The 21,958-nt window shown below is 39.2% G+C and overlaps 1 protein-coding gene across 1 annotated transcript in view; it reads left to right on the top strand.

The window, feature by feature from the left end:
• The window catches only part of LOC140732659 (dynein axonemal heavy chain 8-like), a 704,719-nt gene that overhangs the window by 327,271 nt on the left and 355,490 nt on the right, over positions 1 to 21,958 (top strand). Inside the window, exons 58-61 of the mRNA XM_073055352.1 lie at positions 531 to 723; positions 2,617 to 2,739; positions 6,122 to 6,252; positions 8,375 to 8,528. Of these exons, the coding sequence (XP_072911453.1) occupies positions 531 to 723; positions 2,617 to 2,739; positions 6,122 to 6,252; positions 8,375 to 8,528 (601 nt within the window). The remainder of the gene's footprint in view (positions 1 to 530; positions 724 to 2,616; positions 2,740 to 6,121; positions 6,253 to 8,374; positions 8,529 to 21,958) is intronic.

Genomic DNA, 21,958 nt, shown 5'->3' with positions numbered 1-21,958 from the left:
GGAGGAAATCAGCAGATCAGGCAATGTCTATGGAATGAAACGGACAGTGGCTGATGCTATCCCATAAATGAATGTAAAATGCTTTTTGTTACTGTGTTGTCTGCTCAAGCAATAACTAGAATATTTACTTATTTTAGAGATACAGCACGGAACAGACCCTTTTGGCCCAGCACCCACCTATTTAACCCTAGCCTAAACACGGGACAATTTACAATGGCCAATTATCCTACTAACTGGTACATCTTTGGATTGTGGGGGGAAGCCCACTCACTCACAGGAAAGGCATACAAACTTCTTACAGACGGTGTTGGAATTAAACTCCATCCTCCAATGCTCCAAGCTCTAATAGCATCACACTAACTGCAATGTTACCAGGGTGCCCACTTGAATATATTTTTAAACTTGTGTTAACTAAAATTATACACCCCTAAAAGGATATACATACAGTTTTATGACTAATATTATATGTTGCTTCATCCTCAATAGTCATACAATGAATAACAATTAATATTACTTTTATCTTATCCTAGGTTTGTAAGTGAAGAGGATAAACTGTGGTTTGAAAATGCAATAACCCAGTGTTTTGAAAACCATCTCGGAAAAGATTTGTCAGAAAAGCTTCACAAAGAGCCATACTTCGTTGATTTTCTTCGTGACATGCCAGAGCCAACTGGTGACGAACCTGAAGATTATGTATTTGTTGTTCCAAAAGTCTATGAACTGGTACATTATAGAATTGTCAGCTTTAAAGTGTTCTTGTTTCTTCTACTACTGAGTACTTATAAGGATGAGAATTTCAATTTTCATAAATATCATATCCTCTTACCTTCCTTAACCACATCTCTTTTTATCATTTTCCTCCAGAACTACAATTTTTTTGTTGAATCTATTTACACAAACTGACAATGAATTTAGAATACAGAACTATCAGAAGTACAAATGCAAATTTCCTGAACCCAAGTTTAATTCCTTAGATGTTCTGACTATTACTTCAGTCAGGATAAACAATGAGAACTTCAGTAAGTCCTACCCATAACCTTGAAGTGGAAGGCCAAAGATTGACCAGAATTTGACCAACCTATTTAATAATTTATGAGCATTTACCATTCTATCTTCACATGCCCACTTCTATCTCTAGGATTACAGGGGCTTTGGAAAAGAGTAGAGGAATGATGCTGATTGATTTGCTCCACTGTGAATCTGGCACAAACTTGGTGAGCTGAATGGCCCCCTCCTGTGGTATTTCAATTAGAGTCAAAGTCATAGAACACCATAGCACAGAAACCAGATTCTTTGGCCCGTCTAGTCAATGCTTAGTCCCACAAACCTGATCCTAGACCATATCTCTCCATACCCCTCCCATCCATTTACCAATCCAAATTTCTCTAAAATGTTGAAATCAACCTCAAATTCACCACTTCTGCTGGCAGCTCATTCCACACTTTCACTACCCTCTGAGTGAAGAAGTTCCCCCTCATGTTCCCCTTAAGAATATCAACATTCACCTTAACCCGTGACCTTTAGTTCTAGTCTCACCCAACCTCAGTGGAAAAGCCTGCTTGCATTTATCAAATCTATATTCCACATAATTTTGAATACCTCAATCAAATCTCCCCTCATTCTGCTATGCTCTAGGGAATAAAGTCTTAACTTAGTTAGCCTTTTCATTTAACTCAAGTTCTGACAACATCCTTGTAAATTTTCTGTACACTCTTTCAATCTTGCTATTATCTTTCCTGTAGGTAGGTAACCAGAACTGCACACATTGCTCCATATAAGGCCTCAATGTTTTGTGCAACTTCAATATATCATTCCAGCTCCCGTTCTCAATACATGGATTTATGAAGGCCAGTGTGCCAAAAGTTTGCTACTTGTGAAGACACTTTCAAGGTTCTGTATTCCTAGATCCCTCTGTTCTACCATTCTCCTCAGTGCCCCACTGCTCACCTTGTAAGGCCTACCTTGGTTTGTCCTCTCAAAGTGCAATCTTACACTTATCTGCATTAAATACAATGATTCCAGGAATCTTCATCTTAGAAGTGGACCTCTTTCCCATGCTTAGAAATCTTGATCAGCCTTGGTCCTCCCTGTGTTTGTTTGAACCAAGTTGTTGATACATTCCCATACTCCCATGTTCCTAAAGTTCAGCTGTTTATCTTCTGCATTCACTCATAATTTGTAATTTAGTTATACAATTAAACATTTTCAAAGAAAGTGGGGTGAGATGTGGGGGCTTATTAGCCATTCCACCTTAAAATAGAATATTAATGCTTAATCTTGAACCAGGCAAAACATTGCCTGTGTCCTTCCTGGGAATTGTTTTTTTTTAATCCAAGGTAACTCATATGGATAGGATACAGAAACAGAGATTTGCACACTTTTCTTCCTCTTTTAATCATTGTGTATATTCTGATGAATGGCAATGGAAAATTAGTTATCTGCATTTTATTACCTTGTTGTGCAAAATTATGAATTCATTTTCAAAGATCAAGCACTATGATGAGTAAGTTTAGGTTATTTAGGAAGAATGAGCCATACTAGTTCTGTGATAAATATGTTATTATCTTTATACATTTAGCTTTGATTTTCTAATGCTTACAACTGAATATGTTTCAGGTGCCAAACTTTGAATTCCTGACTGAAAGATTACAGTTTTATCAGGCACAACATAATGAAGGTGTCCGATCAGGATATCTCGATCTAGTCTTCTTCAAAGATGCAATGCTGCACCTGATGAAAGTGAGATATGAAAATTCTAATAATGATCTAAAATCACAGCCTCCTTCTAAAATACATTGCAAAAGAGATTTTATTTTAATATGGAAGGCTTATTAGTTGGACTGCAGCTAAATCAATAGGCCTTTTAGTTCAATACGTATCAAGTAGGTTAAGACTTCATTCAAGGTTAGGACTTCTCCACAAAACCTGATCCTGTAAACTAAATAATGTATTTATTGAGCAAACACGAGGAAATCTGCAGATGCTGGAAATTCAAACAACACACACAAAGTGCTGGTGAAACACAGCAGGCCAGGCAGTATCTATAGGGAGAAGCGCTGTCGACGTTTCGGGCCAAGACCCTTCGTCAGGACTAACTGAAAGGAAAGATAGTAAGAGATTTGAAAGTAGGAGGGGGAGGGGGAAATGCAAAATGATAGAAGATCGGAGGGGGTGGGAACACATTTTAATTCCACGTCCCATTCCCATTCTGATACGTCTATCCATGGCCTCCTCTACTGTCAAGATGAAGCCACACTCAGGTTGGAGGAACCACACCTTATATACCGGCTGGGTAGCCTCCAACCTGATGGCATGAACATTGACTTCTCTAACTTCCATTAATGCCCCTCCCCTTCTTACCCCATCCCTGATATATTTAGTTGTTTGTTTTTTTCTCTCTCTCTGCCCATCACCCTGCCTGTTCTCCATCTCCCTCTGGTGCTCCCCTCCCCCTTTCTTTCTCCCAAGGCCTCCTGTCCCATAGAAACATAGATACATAGAAAATAGGTGCAGGAGTAGGCCATTGGGCCCTTCGAGCCTGCAGCGCCATTCAGTATGATCATGGCTGATCATCCAACTCAGAACCCTGTACCTGCTTTCTCTCCATACCCCCTGATCCCTTTAGCCACAAGGGCCATATCTAACTTACTCTTAAATATAGCCAATGAACCGGCCTCAACTGTTTCCTGTGGCAGAGAATTCCACAGATTCACCGCTCTCTGTGTGAAGAAGTTTTTCTTCATCTCAGTCCTAAAAGGCTTCCCCTTTATCCTTAAACTGTCACCCCTCGTTCTGGACTTCCCCAACATCGGAAACAATCTTCCTGCATCTAGCCTGTCCAATCCCTTTAGAATTTTATAAGTTTCAATAAGCTCCCCCCTCAATCTTCTAAATTCCAGTGAGTATAAGCCTAGTCAATCCAGTCTTTCTTCATATGAAAGTCCTGCCATCCCAGGAATCAATCTGGTGAACCTAGAAAGTCCTGCCATCCCAGGAATCAATCTGGTGATCCTTTCCCTTCTCCAGCTCTGTATCACTTTCGCCAATCACCTTTCTAGCTCTTAATTTCATTCTACCCCCTCGGTCTTCTCCTATCATTTTGCATTTCCCCCCCCCCCCTCCTACTTTCAAATCTCTTAGTATCTTTCCTTTCAGTTAGTCCTGACAAAGGGTCTCAGCCTGAAACATCGACAGCGCTTCTCCCTATAGATGCTGCCTGGCCTGCTGTGTCCCACCAGCATTTTGTGTGTATTGAATGTATTTATTGATCCTGTTTACTGAATCCTGTATCATATCAAGGGTATGGTAGTATGGTGGCCAAATTATTGATGCCATGTCCATAGACCTAGACTGCTGATATAGAATCTGTCTGTGACAGCCAGGGGAATTCAAATTAACCAATTGAATAGATTTGGAATAATCTTCATATACAAGTGTCCATGTAGTCAAATTCACCATAAAAATGTGATTCACTATTGACTTTCATGAAGAAAATATGGTATCATACCAAGATTGGCCTGTCTATTATCTCAAGTTCAGAGATGGCGTTTGAGCAGTGCCTAGAAGGAGATGTTACTTCTGCTCCACACTGATTGTGGTCTTCCGTTGAGGAAGTCAAGGATCTAGTTGCAGAGGAAGGTACAGAAACCCAGATTTTGGAGCATGTTGATTAGAAATGAGGGTATGATTTTGTTGAACACTGAGCTGTAATCAATACACAGCAGCCTGATGTAGGTATTGCTGTTGTCCAGGTGGTCCAAGGCCAAATGGAGGGCCAGTGAATTTGCATCTGCAATGGCATATTGTGATGATAGAAAAGTTACAGTGAGTCCATGTCTGCACTTGGGCAGGAGGTGATTCTAGACATGACCAACCTCTCGAAGTGCTTCATTAAAGCAGATGTGAGTGCAAAATGGGTGATTCATTGAGGACCCTCACCCTGCTCTTCTTGGGCACTGGTATGATCGTTGCCCTCTTGAAGCAGGTGAAAACCTCCAGCTGCAGCAGAGAGGCACTGAAGATGTCCTTGAACACTCTTGCCAGTTGGTTGGCACAGGTTTTCAGTGCCCTACCAACTACATCATCAGGGATTGAAACCTTGTGAAAGTTCACCCTCTTGAAAGATGTTCCCGAGTCATCCTCCAAGACAGAGATCACAGGGTCACCAAATGCTGCAGGGGTTTGCACAGGTGTAATTTTATTCTCCCTTTCAAAGCCTGCAAAAAAGATGTTGTGCTCATCTGCGAATGAAGCATCGCTTTGTTGGAAATATTGGCCTGCATTCCCTGCCAGTGCTGATGTACATTCAATTCAGTCTCTAACTTCAATCAGAATTGCTTTTTTGCTTTTACAATAGACTTCTATAGTTCATAGTTGGATTTCTTGTATAGGTCTGGATCATTGGTCTTGAATGCCACAGATCTAGCCCACAGAAGAATATGAATATCCTACTTCATCCATGACTTTTGGTTTAGGTTTGTCCAGTATGTTCTCGAAGACATACTCCTCCACACAGGTCTTGATGAAGTCAGTGACAAATGTGGCATATACATTCAGATTCAAAGACGAATCCCTGAGTCTTGTCTCGTCCACCAACTCAAAGCAGTCCTGTAAGCATTCCTCCGTCTCCCTTGACCATATCTCCTTGGTTCTCACCACTGGTGTTGCAGTCTTTAGTCTCTGCATATACACTGGGAGTAGAAGTCCAGCCAGCTGATTGAACTTTACAAGGTGTAGGTGTGGAGCATGCTTGATGGTGTTATAACAAGTGCATTGGCTTCTCTGGCTCCACAGGTGATATGTTGGTGGTAGTTGTTCAGAGACGTTTTCAAGTTTTCCTGGTTGAAATTCCCTGTGATGATAGAGAAGGCAGCAGGGTGTGCTGTTTGGTGATTGCTGATCATGGTGCTCAGCTCCTCCAGTGGCTGCCTGACAGCACTCCCGGAATGGTAGTAGAGCATTCCCTTGGGAGATAAAGTGGATGACAATTTCTGTGAAATTGGCTTTGATACTTTGCTTTTATGCTGCAATGACAGTGATCAGTCTTGGTTGTTTACACTGTGGCTTTGACAGAGAAAAGTCTTTCTTACCTCTAAAACTGCAAAAAAAAAATATTTTACAGATATCTCGTATAATTCGAACAGATTGTGGAAATGCTTTGCTGGTTGGAGTTGGAGGTTCTGGAAAACAAAGCTTAACGAAGTTGGCATCCTTCATTGCTGGATATAAAATCTTTCAGATCACTTTATCAAGGTATATGCAACAAATTGCAGCATTTTATGATAGAAAGCAACATTCACAGACTAAATTAGATCAATCTTCTTGCAAAGTCATGAAATGGACAATGGTCCACTCCATAAGCATTCTGTATTTAATTTCTTTCACAGTTTTGGAAGTATTCCTAAAAAAGATCAAGCAAAGATTATTCTTAGTTCAGATACAATCCATCCTGTCTCCCATCATCCCATTGCTTGCTTTACTACATTGGATCCCAGCTAAACAATTGCTAATTGTTAATATTTTCCTTCTTAGCTTGTATCACCACCACTTATATTATTTAGTTTCTCTTGGTTTTGACTCAATCATGGATATTGCCTTTGCGCTCTCCTTCTTTCTCTGCAAGTTAATACTATATGGTTACTAATCTTTGTTAGATATGAAAACAGCAGTGAGGAACTCTTCCAGCAGTTACCTTGGGCCTTGGTGAGAGTATGCCTAGAGTGTTGGGTACAGTTTGTTCTCTTACCTTAGGAAAGATGTACTTACCAAAGAGGAAGTACAGCAAAGATTTACTGTACGGGTTCCACAGATAGAACTTCTGGTGTACAAGGAGAGATTGAATTGAATCCCCAGATTCCATCTAAATCACCTGCCCCTTATCTTAAACCTATGCCCTCTTGATATATGTAGATATCTTTGCTAAGGGGTAAGATATTCATTACTTACCTTATATAAGTTCTTATAATTTTTATACCTGATCAAATGCCCCTCTCAGTTATTTTATCTAAAGATCATAAGACATAGTTGCATAATTAGGCCATTTGGCCCATCTAGTCTGCTCCACCACTTCATAATGGCTGTTTTATTATTATTCTCAACCCTGTTCTCCTGCCTTCTCTCCATTAACCTTTGACACTCTTACTAATCAAGAAACCATCAGCCTCTGCTTTAAATATACCCAATGACTGGGCCTCCACAGCTGTCTGTAGCAATGAATCCCATAGATTCACCACCCTCTGACTAATGACATTCCTTCTCATCTGTGTTCCAAAGAAACATCCTTCTATACTGAGGCTGTACCCTCTGGTCCTAGACTCCTCCACTATAGGAAACATCCTTTCCACATCCACTCTTATCTAGGCCTTTCAATATTAAATAGGTTTCAGTGAGATCCCCCCTCATTCTTCTAAACTCCAACCTATATCTACTATTCATCAGTATAATTCTGTAGCCAAATACCATCACCATCAATTTTTGATTCACATTTGAATTTACTAACCATATCGTTTACATTTCTATCCTGAATGTTAATGCAAATAACAAGCAAAAAGGGTCCCAGCATTGATCCATGTGGTGCACCACTGGTCACGCACTTCCAGTCACAAAAGCAGCCTTCATCATCACCCTCTGCCTTGTATCACCAAGTTGATTTTAGGTTCATTTTGTCAGATTGCCCTGAATGGGCTCTTACTTTTCATACGGGTCTCCAATGTGAAAATTATTTAAGTTAATGTAGATAATATCAGAGGATATCTAAATGAAGCTGAGGAACATTCAATACGTGGTTAGCAATTAAAATAATGGTTTGTATTTGTTGTAAATTGGGTAGCATAATTGAGTTTAACGAGTTTATTTGGTAAATTAAGGTTATACCAAGGATTGTGTGATTATTGAGATGGTTGTTATTAATATATCAGTCTCAGAAACACATGGCAAAGATTTATCCTCTTCAGTTTGACTTGAAATATTAACTCAGTCTCTCTCCCAACAGGTGCCGCTCAACCTTTCCAGTATTTTCTGAATTTTATATACCAGATATCAGTATTTTAGGACCTGAGCTTTGTAGCCTCTTTTTAAGTTGTTTTTGTTTCCCTGGGTTCCATTCATTTTTCCCGCTTTCTACATTATAGAGACTGCAGCAGTTCACTTGAATAGTATTAGAAGTATATTCTCAATTGCAGTGATAATATCAGTGGTATATTCTCAGTTGTTGCACCTGAAATGAGTATTGGATCCTGCAATGAATGCCTTTAATTACCAGACTACCTTTGAGCAGCTAATCCAGTCACTCATTAGATTGTGTTCAAAGTGCTGCTCAAATACTGTAAGCATTGCTACTATTGCCATATTATGTATATTTCATTATGTCTTTCAGAGCATACAATGCTGGCAACCTAATGGATGACTTGAAGATACTGTACAGAACAGCTGGGGCAGAAGGGAAGGGCATCACTTTCATATTCACTGATAATGAAATCAAAGAAGAGTCATTTCTTGAATATCTCAACAATGTGCTCTCTTCAGGAGAGGTATGTAGTTTCTTAAATATTTGTAGTAAGAATATACAAGATAGGTCCATGTAAAGGACACAGAGCCCCTCCCGTCTGCACTGCCATGTAATATGATCTGTCTACCTCTCAGCTCCCTCTTTTCATTATTCTACATCAGTCTTCACTTTCAGCTTCTCCTCTTAGTAATTCTACATCAATCTTCACTTTCAGCTCCTCTTTGTAATTCTACATCAATCTTCACACTCAGCTCCTCCTCTTTGTAATTCTACATCAATGTTCACACTCAGCTCCTTCTCTTTGTAATTCTACATCAATGTTCACGCTCAGCTCCTCTTCTATAATTGTACATCAATCTTCACACTCAGCTCCTCCTCTTTGTAATTCTACATCAATCTTCACACTCAGCTCCTCCTCTTTGTAATTCTACATCAATCTTCACTTTCAGCTCCTCTTTGTAATTCTACATCAATCTTCACTTTCAGCTCCTCCTCTTTGTAATTCTACATCAATTTTCACACTCAGCTCCTCGTCTTTGTAATTCCACATCAACCTTCACACTCAGTTCCTCCTCTTTGTAATTCTACATCAATGTTCACACTCAGCTCCTTTGTAATTCTACATCAATGTTCACACTCAGCTCCTCTTCTATAATAGTACATCAATCTTCACACTCAACTCCTCCTCTTTGTAATTCTACATCAATCTTCACACTCAGCTCCTCTTCTATAATAGTACATCAATCTTCACACTCAACTCCTCCTCTTTGTAATTCTACATCAATCTTCACACTCAGCTCCTCTTCTATAATAGAACATCAATCTTCACACTCAACTCCTCCTCTTTGTAATTCTACATCAATGTTCACACTCAGTTCCTCCTCTTTGTAATCCTACATCAATGGTCACACTCAGCTCCTTTGTAATTCTACATCAATGGTCACACTCAGCTCCTTTGTAATTCTACATCAATGGTCACACTCAGCTCCTTCTCTTTGTAATTCTACATCAATCTTCAACACTCAGCTCCTCCTCTTTGTAATTCTACATCAATCTTCACTTTCAGCGCCTCCTCATCTGTAATTCTACATCAATGGTCACACTCAGCTCCTTTGTAATTTTACATCAATGTTCACACTCAGCTCCACTTCTATAATAGTACATCAATCTTCACACTCAACTCCTCCTCTTTGTAATTCTACATCAGTGTTCACACTCAGCTCCTCTTCGATAATAGTACATCAATCTTCACACTCAACTCCTCTTTGTAATTCTACATCAATTTTCACACTCAGCTCCTCGTCTTTGTAATTCCAAATCAACCTTCACACTCAGTTCCTCCTCTTTGTAATTCTACATCAATGTTCACACTCAGTTCCTCCTCTTTGTAATTCTACATCAATGGTCACACTCAGCCTCTTTGTAATTCTACATCAATGTTCACACTCAGCTCCTCTTCTATAATAGTACATCAATCTTCACACTCAACTCCTCCTCTTTGTAATTCTACATCAATGTTCACACTCAGCTCCTCATCTTTGTAATTCCACATCAATCTTCACTTTCAGCTCCTCCTCGTCTGTAATTCTACATCAATCATCACTTTCAGCTCCTCCTCTTTGTAATTCCACATCAATCTTCAACACTCAGCTCCTCCTCTTTGTAATTCTACATCAATCTTCACTTTCAGCTCCTCCTCTTCTGTAATTCTACATCAATCATCACTTTCAGCTCCTCCTCTTTGTAATTCTACATCAATCGTCACACTTAGCTCCTCCTCTGTGTAATTCTACATCAATCTTCAGTTTCAGCTCCTCTTTGTAATTCTACATCAATGATCACACTCAGCTCCTCCTCATTGTAATTCTACATCAATGTTCACTCTCAGTTCCTCCTCTTTGTAATTCTACATCAATGTTCACACTCATCTCCTCCTCTTTGTAATTCTACATCAATATTCACACTCAGCTCCTCCTATTTGTAATTCTACATCAGTGTACACACTCAGCCCCTCCGCTTTGTAATTCTACATCAATCTTCACACTCATCAACTCCTCTGTGTAATTCTACATTAATCTACACTTTCAGCTCCTCCTCTTTGTAATTCTACATCAATGTTCACACTCAGCAGCTCCTCTTTGTAATTCTACATCAATCTGCACACTCAGCTCCTCTGTAATTCTAGATCAATCTTCACTTTCAGCTCCTCCTCTTTGTAATTCTACATCAATCTTCACTTTCAACTCCTCTTTGTAATTCTACATCAATCTTCACACTCAGATCCTCCTCTCTGTAATTCTACATCAATTTTCACTTCCAGCTCCTACTCTTTGTAATTCTGCATCAATCTTCACTTTCAGTTCTGCCTCTTTGTAATTGTACATCAATCTTCACTTTTAGTTCCTCCTCTTTGAAATTCTACATCAAATTTCGCTTTCAGCTCCTCCTCTTCTGTAATTCTACATCAATCTTCACTTTCAGCTCCTCCTCTTTGTAATTCTACATCAGTCTTCACTTTCAGCTCCTCCTCTTTTTAATTCTACATCAATGTTCACGCTCAGCTCCTCCTCTTTTTAATTCTACATCAAACTTCACACTCAGCTCCTCCTTTTTGTAATTCTTCATCAATCTTCACACTCAGATCCTCCTCTCTGTAATTCTACATCAATTTTCACTTCCAGCTCCTACCGTTTGTAATTCTACATCAATGTTCACACACAGCTCCTCCTTTTTGTAATTCTACATCAATATTCACTTTCAGCTCCTCCTCTTTGTAATTCTACATTAATCTTTACTTTCAGCTCCTCCTCTTTGTAATTCTACATTAATCTTCACTTTCAGCTCCTCCTCTTTGTAATTCTACATCAGTGTTCACAGTCAGCTCCTCCTCTTTGTAATTCTACATCAGTGTTCACAGTCAGCTCCTCCTCTTTGTAATGCTACATCAATGTTCACACTCAGCTCCTCCTCTTTGTAATTCTACATCAAAGTTCACTTTCAGCTCCTCCTCTTTGTAAATCTATATCAGTCTTCACTTTCAGCTCCTCCTCTTTGTAATTCTACTTCAATCTTTGCACTCAGCCCCTCCTCTTTGTAATTTTACATCAATCTTCACTTTCAGCTCCTCCTATTTGTAATTCTACATCAATGTTCACACTCAGCTTCACCTCTTTGTAATTCTACATTAATCTTTACTTTCAGCTTCACCTCTTTGTAATTCTACATTAATCTTCACTTTCAGCTCCTCCTCTTTGTAATTTTACATCAATGTTCACAGTCAGCTCCTCCTCTTTGTAATTCTATATCAATCTTCACTTTCAGCTGCTCCTCTTCTGTAATTATACATCAATCGTCACTTTCAGCTCCTCCTCTGTGTAATTCTACATCAATCTTCAATTTCAGCTCCTCTTTGTAATTCTACATCAATCATCACACTCAGCTCCTCCTTTTTGTAATTCTACATCAATATTCACACTGAGCTCCTCCTCTTTGTAATTCTACATCAGTGTACACACTCAGCTCCTCCTCTTTGTAATTCTACATCAGTGTACACACTCAGCCCCTCCGTTTTGTAATTCTACATCAATCTTCACACTCAGCTCCTGCTCTTTGTAATTCTACATCAGTGTACACACTCAGCTCCTCCTCTTTGTAATTCTACATCAGTGTACACACTCAGCCCCTCCGCTTTGTAATTGTACATCAATCTTCACACTCATCTCCTCCTGTGTGTAATTCTACATTAATCTACACTTTCAGCTCCTCCTCTTTGTAATTCTACATCAATGTTCACAGTCAGCTCCTCCTCTTTGTAATTCAACATCAATCTTCACTTTCAGATCCTCCTCTTCTGTAATTCTACATCAATCTTCACTTGCAGTTCCTCCTCTTTGTAATGCTACATCAATGTTCACACTCAGTTCCTCCTCTTTGTAATTCTACATCAATTTTCACACTCAGCTCCTCCTCTTTGTAATTCTACATCAATCTTCACTTTCAGCTCCTCTTTGTAATTCTACATCAGTCTTCACACTCAGCACCTGCTCTTTGTAAGTCTACATCAGTATTCACACTCAGCTCCTGATCTTTGTAATTCTACATCAATGTTCACACTCAGCTCCTCTTCTATAATAGTACATCAATCTTCACACTCAACACCTCCTCTTTGTAATTCTACATCAATGTTCACACAGTTCCTCCTCTTTGTAATTCTACGTGAATGTTCACACTCAGCTGCTGTTGTATAATTCTACATCAATCCTCACACTCAGCTCCTTTTTGTCATTCTACATCAATATTCACATTCAGCTCCTTCTCTTTGTAATTCTACATCAATGTTCACGCTCAGCTCCTTCTCTTTGTAATTCTACATCAATGTTCACACTCAGCTCCTCTTCTATAATTGTACATCAATGTTCACACTCAACTCCTCTTCTTTGTAATTCTACATCAATCTTCACACTCAGATCCTCCTCTTTGTAATTCTACATCAATCTTCACACTCAGCTCCTCTTTTTAATTCTACATCAATGTTCACACTCAGCTCCTCCTCTTTGTAATTCTACATCAATTTTCACACTCAGCTCCTCGTTTTTGTAATTCCACATCAATCTTCACACTCAGCTCCTACTCTTTGTAATTGTACATCAATCTTCAACACACAGCTCCTCCTCTTTGTAATTCTACATCAATATTCACTTTCATATCCTCCTCCTCTGTAATTCTACATCAATCTTCACTTTCAGCTGCTCCTCTTCTGTAATTCTACATCAGTGTACACACTCAGCTCCTCCTCTTTGTAATTCTACATCAGTGTACACACTCAGCCCCTCCGCTTTGTAATTCTACATCAATCTTCACTTTCAGCTGCTCCTCTTCTGTAATTCTACATCAATGTTCACACTCAGCTGCTGTTGTACAATTGTACATCAATCTTCACACTCAGCTCCTCCTCTTTGTAATTCTACATCAATGTTCACAGTCAGCTCCTCCTCTTTGTAATTCAACATCAATCTTCACACTCAGCTCCTCTTTGTAATTCTACATCAGTGTTCACACTCAGCTCCTGATCTTTGTAATTCTACATCAATGTTCACACTCAGCTCCTCCTCTTTGTAATGCTACATCAATCTTCACTTTCAGCTCCTGCTCTCTGTAATTCTACATCAATCTTCACTTTCAGCTCCTCCTATTTGTAATTCTACATCAATGTGCACACTCAGCTCCTACTTTTTGTAATTCTATATCAATATTCACACTCAGCTCCTTCTCTTTGTAATTCTACATCAATGTTCACACTCAGCTCCTCCTCTTTGTAATTCTACATCAATCTTCATCACTCAGCTCCTCCTCTTTGTAATTCTACATCAATGTTCACACTCAGCTCCTCTTCTATAATTGTACATCAATGTTCACTCTCAACTCCTCTTCTTTGTAATTCTACATCAATCTTCACACTCAGATCCTGCTCTTTGTAATTCTACATCAATCTTCACACTCAGATCCTCTTTGTAATTCTTCATCAATGTTCACACTCAGCTCCTCCTCTTTGTAATTCTACATCAATTTTCACACTCAGCTCCTCGTCTTTGTAATTCCACATCAATCTTCACACTCAGCTCCTACTCTTTGTAATTGTACATCAATCTTCAACACTCAGCTCCTCCTCTTTGTAATTCTACATCAATATTCACTTTCAGTTCCTCCTCTTTGTAATTCTACATCAATCTTCACTTTCAGCTGCTCCTCTTCTGTAATTATACATCAATCGTCACTTTCAGCTCCTCCTCTGTGTAATTCTACATCAATCTTCAATTTCAGCTCCTCTTTGTAATTCTACATCAATCATCACACTCAGCTCCTCCTTTTTGTAATTCTACATCAATATTCACACTGAGCTCCTCCTCTTTGTAATTCTACATCAGTGTACACACTCAGCTCCTCCTCTTTGTAATTCTACATCAGTGTACACACTCAGCCCCTCCGTTTTGTAATTCTACATCAATCTTCACACTCAGCTCCTGCTCTTTGTAATTCTACATCAGTGTACACACTCAGCTCCTCCTCTTTGTAATTCTACATCAGTGTACACACTCAGCCCCTCCGCTTTGTAATTGTACATCAATCTTCACACTCATCTCCTCCTGTGTGTAATTCTACATTAATCTACACTTTCAGCTCCTCCTCTTTGTAATTCTACATCAATGTTCACAGTCAGCTCCTCCTCTTTGTAACTCAACATCAATCTTCACTTTCAGATCCTCCTCTTCTGTAATTCTACATCAATCTTCACTTGCAGTTCCTCCTCTTTATAATGCTACATCAATGTTCACACTCAGTTCCTCCTCTTTGTAATTCTACATCAATTTTCACACTCAGCTCCTGCTCTTTGTAATTCTACATCAATCTTCACTTTCAGCTCCTCTTTGTAATTCTACATCAGTCTTCACACTCAGCACCTGCTCTTTGTAAGTCTACATCAGTATTCACACTCAGCTCCTCCTCTTTGTAATTCTACATCAGTGTTCACACTCAGCTCCTGATCTTTGTAATTCTACATCAATGTTCACACTCAGCTCCTCCTCTTTGTAATGCTACATTAATCTTCACTTTCAGCTCCTGCTCTCTGTAATTCTACATCAATTTTCACTTTCAGCTCCTCCTATTTGTAATTCTACATCAATGTGCACACTCAGCTCCTCCTATTTGTAATTCTACATCAGTGTACACACTCAGCACCTCCGCTTTGTAATTCTACATCAGTCTTCACACTCATCTCCTCCTCTGTGTAATGCTACATCAATGTTCACTCTCAGTTCCTCCTCTTTGTAATTCTACATCAATGTTCACACTCAGCAGCTCCTCTTTGTAATTCTACATCAGTCTGCACACTCAGCTCCTCCTCTTTGTAATTCTACATCAATCTTCACTTTTAGCTCCTCTTTGTAATTCTACATCAATCTTCACTTTCAGCTCCTCCTCTTTGTAATTCTACATCAATCTTCACACTCAGTTCCTCCTCTTTGTAATTCTACATCAATGTTCACACTCAGTTCCTCCTCTTTGTAATTCTACATCAATGGTCACACTCAGCTCCTTTGTAATTCTACATCAATGTTCACACTCAGCTCCTCTTCTATAATAGTACATCAATCTTCACACTCAACTCCTCCTCTTTGTAATTCTACATCAATCTTCACACTCAGCTCCTCTTCTATAATAGTACATCAATCTTCACACTCAACTCCTCCTCTTTGTAATTCTACATCAATGTTCACACTCAGTTCCTCCCCTTTGTAATTCTACATCAGTGTTCACACTCAGCTCCTCTTCTATAATAGTTCATCAATCTTCACACACAACTCCTCCTCTTTGTAATTCTACATCAGTGTTCACACTCAGCTCCTCTTCTATAATAGTACATCAATCTTCACACTCAACTCCTCTTTGTAATTCTACATCAATCCTCACACTCAGCTCCTATTCTATAATAGTACATCAATCTTCACACTCAACTCCTCCTCTTTATAATTCTACATCAATGTTCACACTCAGTTCCTCCTCTTTAATTCTACATCAGTGTTCACACTCAGCTCCTCTTCTATAATAGTACATCAATCTTCACACTCAACTCCTCGTCTTTGTAATTCCACATCAACCTTCACACTCAGTTCTTCCTCTATGTAATTCTACATCAGTGTTCACTCTCAGTTCCTCCTCTTTGTAATTCTACATCAATGTTCACACTCAGCAGCTCCTCTTTGTAATTCTACATCAATGTTCACACTCTGCAGCTCCTCTTTGTAATTCTACATCAATCTGCACACTCAGCTCCTCCTCTTTGTAATTCTACATCAATCTTCAGTTTCAGCTCCTCTGTAATTCTACATCAATCTTGACTTTCAGCTCCTCCTCTTTGTAATTCTACATCAATTTTCACACTCAGCTCCTCGTCTTTGTAATTCCACATCAACCTTCACACTCAGTTCCTCCTCTTTGTAATTCTACATCAATGTTCACACTCAGTACCTCCTCTTTGTAATTCTACATCAATGGTCACACTCAGCTCCTTTGTAATTCTACATCAATGTTCACACTCAGCTCCTCTTCTATAATAGTACATCAATCTTCACGCTCAACTCCTCCTCTTTGTAATTCTACATCAATCTTCACACTCAGCTCCTCTTCTATAATAGTACATCAATCTTCACACTCTACACCTCCTCTTTGTAATTCTACATCAATCTTCACACTCAGTTCCTCCTCTTTCTAATTCTACATCAGTGTTCACACTCAGCTCCTCTTCTATAATAGTACATCAATCTTCACAGTCAACTCCTCCTCTTTGTAATTCTACATCAGTGTTCACACTCAGCTCCTCTTCTATAATAGTACATCAATCTTCACACTCAACTCCTCCTCTTTGTAATTCTACATCAATGTTCACACTCAGCTCCTCCTCTTTGTAATTCTACATCAATCTTCACACTCAACACCTCCTCTTTGTAATTCTACATCAATGTTCACACTCAGTTCCTCCTCTTTGTAATTCTACATCATTGTTCACACTCAGCTCCTCTTCTATAATAGTACATCAATCTTCACACTCAACTCCTCCTCTTTGTAATTCTACATCAATTTTCACACTCAGCTCCTCGTCTTTTTAATTCTACATCAATGTTCACACTCAGCCCCTCCTCTTTGTAATTCTACATCAATGGTCACACTCAGCTCCTTTGTAATTCTCCATCAATGTTCACCCTCAGCTCCTCTTCTATAATAGTACATCAACCTTCACACTCAACTCCTCGTCTTTGTAATTCCACATCAACCTTCACACTCAGTTCTTCCTCTATGTAATTCTACATCAGTGTTCACTCTCAGTTCCTCCTCTTTGTAATTCTACATCAATGTTCACACTCAGCAGCTCCTCTTTGTAATTCTACATCAATGTTCACACTCTGCAGCTCCTCTTTGTAATTCTACATCAATCTGCACACTCAGCTCCTCCTCTTTGTAATTCTACATCAATCTTCAGTTTCAGCTCCTCTGTAATTCTACATCAATCTTGACTTTCAGCTCCTCCTCTTTGTAATTCTACATCAATTTTCACACTCAGCTCCTCGTCTTTGTAATTCCACATCAACCTTCACACTCAGTTCCTCCTCTTTGTAATTCTACATCAATGTTCACACTCAGTACCTCCTCTTTGTAATTCTACATCAATGGACACACTCAGCTCCTTTGTAATTCTACATCAATGTTCACACTCAGCTCCTCTTCTATAATAGTACATCAATCTTCACGCTCAACTCCTCCTCTTTGTAATTCTACATCAATCTTCACACTCAGCTCCTCTTCTATAATAGTACATCAATCTTCACACTCTACACCTCCTCTTTGTAATTCTACATCAATCTTCACACTCAGTTCCTCCTCTTTCTAATTCTACATCAGTGTTCACACTCAGCTCCTCTTCTATAATAGTACATCAATCTTCACAGTCAACTCCTCCTCTTTGTAATTCTACATCAGTGTTCACACTCAGCTCCTCTTCTATAATAGTACATCAATCTTCACACTCAACTCCTCCTCTTTGTAATTCTACATCAATGTTCACACTCAGCTCCTCCTCTTTGTAATTCTACATCAATCTTCACACTCAACACCTCCTCTTTGTAATTCTACATCAATGTTCACACTCAGTTCCTCCTCTTTGTAATTCTACATCATTGTTCACACTCAGCTCCTCTTCTATAATAGTACATCAATCTTCACACTCAACTCCTCCTCTTTGTAATTCTACATCAATTTTCACACTCAGCTCCTCGTCTTTTTAATTCTACATCAATGTTCACACTCAGCCCCTCCTCTTTGTAATTCTACATCAATGGTCACACTCAGCTCCTTTGTAATTCTCCATCAATGTTCACCCTCAGCTCCTCTTCTATAATAGTACATCAATCTTCACACTCAACTCCTCCTGTTTGTAATTCTACATCAATCTTCACACTCAGCTCCTCTTCTATAATAGTACATCAATCTTCACACTCAACTCCTCCTCTTTGTAATTCTACATCAATGTTCACACTCAGTTCCTCCTCTTTGTAATTCTACATCAATGGTCACACTCAGCTCCTTTGTAATTCTACATCAATGTTCACACTCAGCTCCTCTTCTATAATAGTACATCAATCTTCACACTCAACTCCTCCTCTTTGTAATTCTACATCAGTGTTCACACTCAGCTCCTCTTCTATAATAGTACATCAATCTTCACACTCAACACCTCCTCTTTGTAATTCTACATCAATGTTCACACAGTTCCTCCTCTTTGTAATTCTACATCAATGTTCACACTCAGCTTCTCCTCTTTGTAATGCTACATCAGTCTTCACTTTCAGCTCCTGCTCTCTGTAATTCTACATCAATCCTCACTTTCAGCTCCTCCTATTTGTAATTCTACATCAATGTGCACACTCAGCTCCTCCTCTTTGTAATTCTACATCAGTGTACACACTGAGCCCCTCCGCTTTGTAATTCTACATCAGTCTTCACACTCATCTCCTCCTCTGTGTAATTCTACATCAATGTTCACAGTCAGCTCCTCCTCTTTGTAATTCAACATCAATCTTCACACTCAGCTCCTCTTTGTAATTCTACATCAGTCTTCACACTCAGCACCTGATCTTTGTAAGTCTATATCAGTATTCACTCTCAGTTCCTCCTCTTTGTAATTCTACATCAATGTTCACACTCAGCAGCTCCTCTTTCTATTTCTACATCAATGGTCACACTCAGCTCCTTTGTAATTATACATCAATGTTCACACTCAGCTCCTCTTCTATAATAGTACATCAATCTTCACACTCAACTCCTCCTCTTTGTAATTCTACATCAGTGTTCACACTCAGCTCCTCTACTATAATAGTACATCATTCTTCACACTCAACTCCTCCTCTTTGTTATTCCACATCAATGTTCACACTCAGTTCCTCCTCTTTGTAATTCTACATCAGTGTTCACACTCAGCTCCTCTTCTATAATAGTACATCAATCTTTACACTCAACTCCTCCTCTTTGTAATTCTACATCAATTTACACACTCAGCTCCTCGTCTTTGTAATTCCACATCAACCTTCACACTCAGTTCTTCCTCGTTGTAATTCTACATCAATGTTCACACTCAGCAGCTCCTCTTTGTAATTTTGCATCAATCCGCACACTCAGCTCTGCCTCTTTGTAATTCTACATCAGTGTACACACTCAGCCCCTCCGCTTTGTAGTTCTATATCTGTCTTCACACTCATCTCCTCCTCTCTGTAATTCTACATCAATCTTCACTTTCAGCTCCTCCTATTTGTAATTCTACATCAGTCTTCACACTCAGCACCTGCTCTTTGTAACTCTACATCAGTATTTACACTCAGCTCCTCCTCTTTGTAATTCTACATCAGTGTTCACACTCAGCTCCTGATCTTTGTAATTCTACATCAATGTTCACACTCAGCTTCTCCTCTTTGTAATGCTACATCAGTCTTCACTTTCAGCTCCTGCTCTCTGTAATTCTACATCAATCCTCACTTTCAGCTACTCCTATTTGTAATTCTACATCAATGTGCACACTCAGCTCCGCCTCTTTGTAATTCTACATCAATGTTCACACTCAGCAGCTCCTCTTTCTATTTCTACATCAATGGTCACACTCAGCTCCTTTGTAATTCTACATCAATGTTCACACTCAGCTCCTCTTCTATAATAGTACATCAATCTTCACACTCAACTCCTCCTCTTTGTAATTCTACATCAATCTTCACACTCAGCTCCTCTTTATAATAGTACATCAATCTTCACACTCAACTCCTCCCCTTAGTAATTCTACATCAATGTTCACACTCAGTTCCTCCTCTTTGTAATTTTACATCTGTGTTCACACTCAGCTCCTCCTCTATAATAGTACATCAATCTTCACACTCAACTCCTCCTCTTTGTAATTCTACATCAGTGTTCACACTCAGCTCCTCTTCTATAATAGTACATCATTCTTCACACTCAACTCCTCCTCTTTGTTATTCCACATCAATGTTCACACTCAGTTCCTCCTCTTTGTAATTCTACATCAGTGTTCACACTCAGCTCCTCTTCTATAATAGTACATCAATCCTCACACTCAACTCCTCCTCTTTGTAATTCTACATCAATTTACACACTCAGCTCCTCGTCTTTGTAATTCCACATCAACCTTCACACTCAGTTCTTCCTCTTTGTAATTCTACATCAATGTTCACTCTCAGTTCCTCCTCTTTGTAATTCTACATCAATGTTCACACTCAGGAGCTCCTCTTTGTAATTCTGCATCAATCTGCACACTCAGCTCCGCCTCTTTGTAATTCTACATCAGTGTACACACTCAGCCCCTCCGCTTTGTAATTCTACATCTGTCTTCACACTCATCTCCTCCTCTCTGTAATTCTACATCAATCTTCACTTTCAGCTCCTCCTATTTGTAATTCTACATCAATGTGCACACTCAGCTCCTCCTCTTTGTAATTCTACATCAGTGTGCACACTCAGCCCCTCCGCTTTGTAATTCTACATCAGTCTTCACACTCATCTCCTCCTCTGTGTAATTCTACATCAATGTTCACTCTCAGTTCCTCCTCTTTGTAATTCTACATCAATGTTCACACTCAGCAGCTCCTCTTTGTAATTCTACATCAATCTGCACACTCAGTTCCTCCTCTTTGTAATTCTACGTCAATCTTCACTTTCAGCTCCTCTTTGTAATTCTACATCAATCTTCACTTTCAGCTCCTCCTGTTTGTAATTCTACATCAATTTTCACACTCAGCCCCTCGTCTTTGTAATTCAACATCAATCTTCAACACTCAGCTCCTCCTCTTTGTAATTCTACATCAATGTTCACTTTCAGCTCCTCCTCTTCTGTAATTCTACATCAATCGTCACTTTCAGCTCCTCCTCTTTGTAATTCTACATCAATTGTCACACTTAGCTCCTCCTCTTTGTAATTCTACATCAATCATCACACTCAGCTCCTCCTCTTTGTAATTCTACATCAATGTTCACTCTGAGTTCCTCCTCTTTGTAATTCTACATCAATGTTCACACTCATCTCCTCCTCTTTGTAATTCTACATCAATGTTCACACTCAGCTCCTCCTCTTTGTAATTCTACATCAGTGTACACACTCAGCCCCTCCGCTTTGTAATTCTACATCAATGTTCACACTCAGCAGCTCCTCTTTGTAATTCTACATCAATCTGCACACTCAGCTCCTCCTCTTGGTAATTCTACATCAATCTTCACTTTCAACTCCTCGTCTTCTGTAGTTCTACATTAATCTTCACTTTCAGCTCCTCCTCTTCTGTAATTCTACATCAATCGTCACTTTCAGCTCCTCCTCTTTGTAATTCTACATCAATCGTCACACTT

The sequence above is a fragment of the Hemitrygon akajei genome, chromosome 9, assembly GCF_048418815.1.
Source record: "Hemitrygon akajei chromosome 9, sHemAka1.3, whole genome shotgun sequence".
In the NCBI taxonomy this organism is placed as follows: Eukaryota; Metazoa; Chordata; class Chondrichthyes; order Myliobatiformes; family Dasyatidae; genus Hemitrygon; species Hemitrygon akajei.
Note: the sequence above shows the minus strand (reverse complement) of the source record. Positions and strands in the feature narration are given on the sequence as shown.